Below are 9,138 nucleotides of genomic sequence, written 5' to 3'. Positions count from 1 at the left end.
TTATCAATAATAGGTAAAAGCAGTTCTTCAATGATTTGGAGATTAATTTTTTTAGTTACTTTGAGTTACCGAACATATCTAATGGTCAAGATTTTTTTGTTTTTTTAGTTACTTTGTTCCTTAAACTGTTTTTGAAGGAAATTTTCTTTCCCTATGCACCCTCAAAGTTCATTCATATCCACTTTGGGAGTATGACTGCAGAGACGAACCGCACCTGACATGGCAGTGGTGAAATTAAGGAAGTGCAATGGTGAAAGTAAGCGTTTTGGCATCTTGGTCTGAAAGGATGAGTGTGCATAAAGTAGGTGACACACTCACTTCACGCCTGTTATTACCAATTAGTACATCTGGGGAGATGTTATACTTGGGTTTCCAGTACGGTACTACTTTTAATTAATCGTACTGATATATACTTGTGAACTCTCAAAAATTTGTGTTAGTACACCTTGAAACCTACCTCTTCGTTTGTTTTCATTTTTCTCTTTCACAGTTTTTTCTTAAGGCAAAAGCACATATATTTTGCTATATTAATGATTATTATATATAAAAACTACCTAAGAATTATCCGCGGTTTCTAAGCCAAAAGTTAATCTTACATGGCAGGTTGAGAGTGAGATTAAGTTGATAACGCTAATTTAAACCCCTTCAAGTTCACTAAAAATCAATGTATCGCCCATTCTTTTCCTAGCTGTCACATTTTCGTAACTTCCACATTAATAGCATAAGGCATCAATTGTCTAATGTTTTTACGCCATCCACTTAAAAGACATCAATGACCTTCCAGTTGCTCAAAATTTATCTTGCTCAAAATTTATCTTGCTCAAAATTTATACATTATCCAAACGAACTCACAGCGTAACAACATATGCACAACATCTATTCTAAGCTATTACAGTAATCTTACACTGGCAGTAGACATCAATGACCTTCCAGTTGCTCAAAATTTATCTCAAAATTTATCAATTGCTCAAAATTTATGTTATCCAAACGAACTCACAGTGTAACAACATATGCACAACATCTATTCTAAGCTATTACAGTAATCTTACACTTACACTGGCAGTAATAGGTACACATTGGCATGACTTATCAGAGACGGGAGCTGAGATTAAAGAAGACGGTAAACTTCATGTTACAGTTAGAAAATCTTATGCATCAAAATCTAAAATCTTTCAAAGAAAAAGAACACATGTTTTATCATCAAATTTATCTCTTTTATCTTCAAGAAATTCAACTCTTTGTGATATTCCAATGGTGGTGGTGGACTTCAAATTTTGGTCCTCCTGATATTTTTATGGACCTAATAATATTTCAAGAGGTCCGAGACATTAAATACTTCAAACTATGGAGATGATACTAACGATAAATCAAGGCTTCAACTAAGTTGGAAAAACTTATTTTACCTGGCCCTGGCCAAGCCTAGTTAAAAAATATAAAGCAAACCTGCAGCTGAACCTGCTATAGTTCTGCTCCATCATGCCCCATTCAGCTAAGTCATGAATATCAAAGACGAATCATGCCCCATTCAGTTAAGTCATGAATATCAAAGACGAAACATCATGCATGAACATTAGAAAATAGATCTATAGAACTTTGACTTTCATACATATGATAATAACGATAGGGAAGAGAATATTTCGCAACATGAACGCATTGGTACAACTTTGTACCTTGCTCTGGACTAGTTATTTTTATGTTCAGGATGTAGGTATAGCGCAAGTAAAGGGATGTCATTAATCCCATACATGATTAAATACCGGCGATTGGACCTGACGTTAATCGAACACACATATGGAGTTAGATGCACTACCATTGCGCCACAGATCCGTGGTTTAGAGAAAGTAAAAAACCTTGCAGCATGAAAAGAAGATGGTAGTTCAGACCAAGAGCGGCAACATAGCATTTATAAGGCCTTTTGTGGGTGCTCAACTCATCCAGTACATGTGATTTCAAGCAAAAGAGTCACCTACACATAATTAGAAATACCATGAACATGAAATGACATACATAATTAGGGGCCAATCTTTGAGCTCAACCTTTTGGCTCTGTATTCGTGACGTTTAAGTGATTCCATCTACATATAATTAGAAATATAAAATGATCAAGATGAAGACACGAAAAGAATAATGCGGGTTCATTGTGACGGAGCGGTATTATATTGTAAAATTTTCGCAGAAGTCATAGCACTGTTATACTATAAAAACATAGATATCGTTATTGACAATTCTCTGAACCTCTTAACCTCTTAAAACAGGCACCCTGGCCGTTTCATTTACATTAAAAATCCATTCTCATAACCTTTCATGGCATATCTAAACTCGTCCCAGTTGAGGCTCTCAACTATAATAATATCTAGACAACTTAGCGCGAGAATATAGCTATCATGTAGGAGTGGGAAAAATGTGCGCACTAATACCTAACACGAATCATTTATATTAAAAATCCATTCTAATAACCTTTCATGGCATATCTAAACTGGTCCCAGTTGGGGATCTCAACTATAATAATAGCTATCATGTAGGAGTGGGAAAAATGTGCGCACTAATACCTAACACGGATTAGTATTAGATACTTTCATGTTATGAAATGATACATATTAATTATGTTTTGTATGACAGTCTGTTTATGATATGAAATTGGAGCTATGGATGGTTACCGTACAATTTAAAGGGCTACGTAAAGGCTTTCAGGAAAGAAAAAAAACAGAAAATAAAAAAAAAACATTGTCACAAAATTCAATCAAATGTTGGCGACTGAAAAAACTGTGAGTAGAATAACCTAAAAAATTAGCAAAAATAAATGTTCATATTCCAAATAAATATGTTGAGGTTTTGAAATCTCACCAGATGAGTAGTGCTAAATATTTCCTTTGAACCTGACAGATTAACTATGGTCTCGCTAGGTTGATGAATCTGTCGTCCAATAAACCACGTATTTTCGTACGTAACTGAACAATGGGAAACCAAGTAATTATAACGCGCGAAAAAAAATTAAATAAGAGATTTGAAGATTGGAGTCACTGAGTATTTAGCCACATCACATACTTAGAGGAGACTATTCTGTATCCAGTTGTAGGTTTGGCAACATTAAACCTCCGAATAGAATACACATGCCCTTCCCCAATTTTTCGATAGATGAACTTCACATGACCCTTTCCCAGCCTAGCATGCATCTGAGTTTTCTGCAGTCTGCAGTTGATATATGCGAAAAACAGTTAGCCGAATGGAATCAACAACCCAAGAAAAAAACAGTTGCCAAAAGAAGCATTAGCATACATAAGGTAAAAAAAAAAAATCAAGAAGAGAACAAAAAGCAACCTTCAAACTAAACGATTAAAACAATCAGAATAGCATACTAACATCTCAACTAAAGAGAATGGAACACAAAATAATAATCTTCACTCCTTATAATCACTCAAATAACATCCGTCAAAATTTACAGACCCAACAAAAATACCTATCCAAGAGAAAAATTCAATCACTGTCCTTATAAAGCAAAGAGTTGGGTATAACATTGAAAATGGAGCTACACCAAAAATATTTTCCGATTAACGTACCAAAATCCACAGCTTGGTTAATCATACAGATTATTCATCCAAATAAATCCAATCCAGTGTTGCTAATAATTCATGGGGTGCAAATTAAAAACTTATAACTGTATCATAAAATCTGATCACAAAAGTCAAATCCAAAGTATCCGTAAGAGTAAAGCACTACTCACATCATGGTCACTGATTTGTCCACTTTTGAGTTGTGTTTTCCGAGTTTGATGAATGGCATGTAAACTATTCCTGCAAAATGTCAATATAGTCTGAATATTGGTGTTGTATCACAAAATCAATGTAAGACCAACCAAATACAGATTCAATTTCAAATCAAAAGAGAATACATTGGGATAGACAAACCTTGGTCATTGATCTCCATTGCTCTCTGATTTTTCTTCTCACCCACCAGATGTGACTATAACTGAAGCTGCAAAGCAAACCTAGTAGCCTTGTATTGTTTATACACACCTCTGTAGCTTGGTCATTACGAAATTATTTTGGATCTTTCTCTAACATTGGCATAACATGCCAACGAACCATCCGTGTTTCTTAATTTAGACACCTGATACTTGAGCACAAAGGAAGCTACCATATTATAGTTATTTTCCATAAAAGGATATATTGTAGGCTATTGTTGGTAGTGCGATGAAAGCTAAGATATTACAGTCATCATAATTAAGGAATATTTCTCCGTTAATTAATTAAGTATATCAACCTTTAAGTCGTTTCTTAAAATAATTTCTCCATTAATTTACAAAGATATGGAAGAAAAGAAATCCCAAAGATTTTCGCACAAATTTTCGGCAGTTATTAATAAATGGAAATTCCGGTTAGAAGAACAATACAAAAAATTGGACATTACATACCTACAAACGATCAGTTTGAATCCACAAACGATCAGTAAAACCCTGAAAAAGATCAATAAACTATAGTCAGGAATTACAACAGAAGCAATGAAGAAACCTAAATAAGAAGCACAAAAAGCAAAAATCGAGGCGTCTTAAGCAAGAGAGGAAATACTGGTATCAAGGGCAAAAATTATTTCTTCGCCTCTTTGCCAATAAATCAGAATTCTCGTGGAGAATGGGAGGATATATGAAATTGGAGGTACATAGATAAACCTAAGCGACTGATGAGTTGTAGAAATATCTAAATTGAATAATAACTTGGTTGGCATTTCATCTGCTTGGCTTTATAAATAAGTTGCTAGCTTTGATGAAGTAAGAGCAACATTTCTGAACTGAACACATGAAGATCCCTAATTGAACGGGGAGAAGCCAAATATAAAACCTGTAAATATTTCAAATGTTGTCATGTTTATAATGCTATAATTTTAGAGGAAGTGAATAAGAATAACAATTTGTGAGACAATATGGAGGATGCAAATTTTAAAAATTGATGCTAGTAAATATAGCCTTCAGAGATGACTGAAATTCATTAGATCACTGAATTTTTATAAGGCCAACAATCAATACAAAGGAAGTAATAACTAAAACCAAACTCAAGATCCTATTATGGGGTGTACGGGTTGTAGTAGATATCAGCTGCACGGTATCTTGTAGAATCTTAGTTTGAAAGCTTGTCATAAGCAGTACCTTCAGCTTTGAAATACAGAAAATTAAGAAACCTGCAATCAAAATAAAACACTGACCAAAGTGCTGAGAAGAAGGAACAATAGCAAGAATCAACTCACATAAGAAAAATACAAAATCAAAACACTACAATTCGTACCAAACAAAAACCTGTAAACACTAACTAAGAAAGCCCTAATAATAATCAAACCAACAATCCAAATAATGAATACCGTAGAAACTTGAATCAAACAATCAGAAGAATCAAACAAAAAAAACTAACAATATAATTTTAGGGTTTCTGCATGTATACCTTCTTCTCACATTTATCGGTTTATTGCTATGGAATTTAACTGCCCGGTATGGTAATAAAATAGAGAAAACCCTTGTTACATGGAAATTAATAAGATTTTTTTAAAATATTTCGTATCGAAAATATAGGAAAATATTGTATCGTTAAATTTAGAGCATTAGATTGAATCGTAATTAACGGCCACGAAATGTACGGGGGCTAATTTTGATTTCGACCAATCAGGAATGAGGGTTCCGTTCACCGGCCAATAGGAGGGGAAGTAAACGCGACTCTCGACGTGGTGTGAGAGATGTGATTGGGTGTTTAGGTTGTTGATGTTTTTTTAGTTTTGGGATGATCTTATTGTTGGGTATAAAAAAAAAGTCAAAAATAGTATTTAGGATATTTTAAAACAAAACTAGTGACAAAACCCCTAGGTGAACAAACTAGTGATAAGAAAAAACCGACCATATTATTTCTACCAAATAAAAACCGTTTCAAATAAAACTGGGACAAAAATCCCAAGTCAAATGATAATGAGCAAATTTAAAATTTTTTATTTTAAAAAAACCCAAATGTACCCTTTTAGCTTTTCTTCTTCTTCTTTCTTCCGTCTCCTTCTCCCACCACCTTCATCACCAGCAGCAACAATGGATCTCCACGAGAAGAACGGCGCTGATTCAAGAGATGAAGAATTCGAGAGACGTTTTCTCTCAATCATTAGTTCATTCATTTCCCTAAAATTGAGAAAAGAAAGAGAAAGCAGCAGCCGCTGTTGTTAAATCCGAGAGACCAGATCGAGACGCTGATTGAGAAATTGAGAAGGAAATAAGATTTGAGATGATGTTCATAGAGCGTAGAGAGGAAGAATCAGCAAAAAACTGTTGCTAGAATTTATTGAGATCGAGAAACAATGAAGAAATTAGGGTTTATGTTCTGATGCTGAGCTGTGGCTGCATTTGATTCAAGAATACAGATAAAGACAGATGGAGAGTTGGGTTTGGTGTTGTTTAAGAAGACCTGTTGCTGTTAATCTCAGAGATGAAGAAGAAATTGATGAAATCAGGGTTTCGATTTGAATCTCCAGACGAAGAACAGGAAGGGAATTGGGTCTGTCGATAAGAGCAGAATCAAACAAGAAATTGGTGCTGTTAATCTCAGAAGACCTGTTGGGTTTGGTGAACAAGTTGCTGCTGGTTGGCCTTCTTCGCTTAGTGTTGTTGCTCGTGAAGCTATTTATGGTTGGATTCCTCTTCGTGCTGAAAGTTTCGAGAAATTGGAAAAGGTAAGGGTTTCTTCTTCTTCTTTTGTTATTTTGCTACGATTTTTTATTGTTCTTGAATTGCTCATTTCTGATTTAATTTGCATCGTTATACATCGGAATGTTGAAGTGGATTAGTACGTCGACAAGGAATTTTTGTATTTGTTCATGTGCTGCAATTATGTGAATACTGCAATTTTCTGACTATATCTTTAGATTGGACAAGGTACATACAACAGTGTTTTCCAAGCACGAGAGCTTGCAACTGGGAGGATGCTTGCCTTAAAGAAAGTTCGGTTCGATAACTTTGAGCCAGAAAGTGTGAGATTTATGTCGCGGGAAATAATGATTCTCCGCAAACTGGAGGGACTAATTACTTCTAGACTGTCAACTAGTGTATATCTTGTTTTCGAGTACACGGAACATGATATTGTTGGTTTATCATCTTGTCCTGACATCAAGTTCAGTGAATCACAGGTTCGTATATATGGAACTCTGGATGTGTGTTCTAGTATTCGGGAATTACCAATGTTAAAGGGTTTGATTTGTTCATGTTGTGTAGGTTAAATGCTATATGCATCAACTACTATCTGGCCTTGAACACTGTCATTCAAGAGGTATAATGCACAAAGATATCAAGGGATCCAACCTTCTTGTTAGTGATGATGGAGTTCTGAAGATAGCTGATTTTGGCCTGGCAAATTTTGTTAGTGTCGGGCACATTCAACCATTAACTAGTCGAGTTGTTACTTTATGGTATCGGCCTCTTGAACTTTTGCTTGGATCCACCAGTTATGGGCAATTTGTTGATCTATGGAGTGTTGGTTGTTTATTCTGTTGATATTTTGTGTGTTTGACTCAAAGGGTTCAGGTTGCTGATGTGGTTGATTGGGTCTGTGGTGTTGAATAACAACTCGCAGATGGAAGGAAATGGAGTATGATAGGAGCAGTTGTTGTTGCTTAAATGAAAGGGTTGCAGGAAGTGGCTTTAGGCTGATCTCGGAAGCCGAGGAAGGAAAACATTTGCTTGAGAAGGCAGTAAAGAAGTGCAGCGGAAGTTACAGGCAAGTATGAGAGGCAGTGCTGCTGTTGTTGCAACAGAAGTGCAACGCAGGGAAAGAGGTTCAGGTGATGGCAGTGATTGCAGGTCAGCTGAATGAGTTGCCGTTGCTGCAATGTAGAGAAGGAATGAAGCTGGTGATATGTTGTTGCTCTAGAGAATGTGCAAGAAGTCTAGCTGAATTTGCAGAGAAGCTTATGTTGTAAGCAGTGATAATGGCAGTTACAACATTGGTCTATGATTGGGGTTGTGTCGCATACTGTTCAGGCCAGAGTATAAGGAGAAACGAGGGTTTCAGCTACAGATTAGTGAAATGCAGTGAAGGAGCTGGACTTGGGAAGAGTTAAGAGCTCTCTGAGCTGAGATGCAAGATGGATGGTTTGATTTGGGTTCAGCTGATTAACGGAAGGATCAACAAGGGAGTAGATGCATGTGCAGTGACTGGTGCAGGTGGTGTTAGCTCAAGTGCAGGATTGTGCAGTTGCAGCATTGGTGGCGACTGAGCTAGCCGTATTACAGGTGGTTGTGGTCATGATAACAAGATAAAGATGGTGTTGTGTTGGGGTTGCTTGCAATTGAGATTTTGAGTACAAGACTGAGCCATGAAAGAAGAAAACAAGGTCGTGTGCTGGTGGAATTGTAAACAAAAGAGCAAGGCAGGGAAGCTGATATGATGCTGGTGGAATTTTTGTTGGTGTCTGAGCATCAAGGAAGCAGTATTTTTGTTACCGAGCTGCTGCAACGCAGCAAGACTCTGCAATGTAATGAAGGTGTTGCAGGTAAGAACTGATGGTGCTGATGAGTTCGTGCTGAAGAGAATAGAAGATTGCGGTTGCTGATGTTGCACCTAGAAGACAGAGAAGTTGGTTTGTTGGTGGCAATGGATTGAAGAGGATATGGAGCAATAGTGCACATTTGCACCTGAACTGAAGGGAGATGCCGCTATTGCCGAGAGAAAATGAAGTTGCAAAAACTGAAATGGCAGCTGTTAGTGTGATGAAACCAATTATGGTTTCATCTTATTTATGATGAAACCAAAATCGGTCTCATCTTATTTATGATGAAACCAAAATCGGTTTCATCGTATTTCAACGATGTATTTCTATCCATGAACATGTATAATACCTCTTATAATTCTTCTTGCAGGTGAATTCTCACGAAACCAAGATGAAACCAAAATCGGTTTCATCGTATTTATGATGAAACCAAAATTGGTTTCATCTAATTTTTTGGGTGGTGGTGGGCGGTCGTGGTGCTGGTGGCGGGGCGGTCGTGGTGCTGGCGGTGGTGCTGACTGGTAGCGGTGGTGATGCAATTGTTCAGTATCGGTGGTGGTGGTCGGAGGTGGTGGCGGCGGTAGTCGAAGGGGGCGACGGCGGTGGTGGTCAGAGGTGGCGACGGTGGCGGTTG

General features: G+C 36.8%; 1 protein-coding gene and 1 long non-coding RNA gene across 16 annotated transcripts; one reads left to right on the top strand and one right to left on the bottom strand.

Annotated features, from left to right (window-relative positions):
- Positions 1-1,501: 1,501 nt before the first annotated feature.
- Positions 1,502-5,499, bottom strand: LOC113319097. 15 transcript variants are annotated; one of them, XR_003345098.1, is made up of 7 exons: positions 5,429-5,443; positions 5,140-5,171; positions 3,905-4,834; positions 3,721-3,790; positions 3,045-3,188; positions 2,844-2,947; positions 1,502-1,966 (listed from the first exon to the last, which is right to left on the bottom strand). It is a non-coding gene; the product is annotated as an uncharacterized LOC113319097 (long non-coding RNA). The 15 variants fall into 15 exon arrangements; XR_003345093.1 differs by lacking the exon at positions 5,429-5,443 and having other exon boundaries at positions 3,905-4,129; positions 4,411-4,452; positions 4,565-5,400; XR_003345095.1 differs by lacking the exon at positions 5,429-5,443 and having other exon boundaries at positions 3,905-4,106; positions 4,411-4,452; positions 4,565-5,400.
- An 894-nt stretch (positions 5,500-6,393) lies between these two features.
- LOC113315573 (protein IMPAIRED IN BABA-INDUCED STERILITY 1-like) lies at positions 6,394-7,509 on the top strand. The gene is made up of 4 exons (XM_026563837.1): positions 6,394-6,405; positions 6,495-6,692; positions 6,885-7,145; positions 7,231-7,509. The coding sequence occupies exons 1-4, from the start codon at positions 6,394-6,396 to the stop codon at positions 7,507-7,509; spliced, it is 750 nt and encodes a 249-aa protein (XP_026419622.1).
- The last annotated feature ends 1,629 nt before the right edge of the window (positions 7,510-9,138 follow it).

This window comes from Papaver somniferum, chromosome 10 (genome assembly GCF_003573695.1).
Source record: "Papaver somniferum cultivar HN1 chromosome 10, ASM357369v1, whole genome shotgun sequence".
Lineage (NCBI taxonomy): Eukaryota > Viridiplantae > Streptophyta > Magnoliopsida > Ranunculales > Papaveraceae > Papaver > Papaver somniferum.
The sequence above is the reverse complement of the archived record's forward strand: the minus strand, read 5'-3'. Positions and strand labels throughout refer to the sequence as shown.

Coding starts and splice junctions, on each gene's coding strand:
- LOC113315573 (XM_026563837.1), top strand. Junction 6,693..6,884: donor GTTTCGAGAAATTGGAAAAG/GTAAGGGTTTCT, acceptor CTATATCTTTAG/ATTGGACAAGGTACATACAA. Junction 7,146..7,230: donor TCAAGTTCAGTGAATCACAG/GTTCGTATATAT, acceptor CATGTTGTGTAG/GTTAAATGCTATATGCATCA.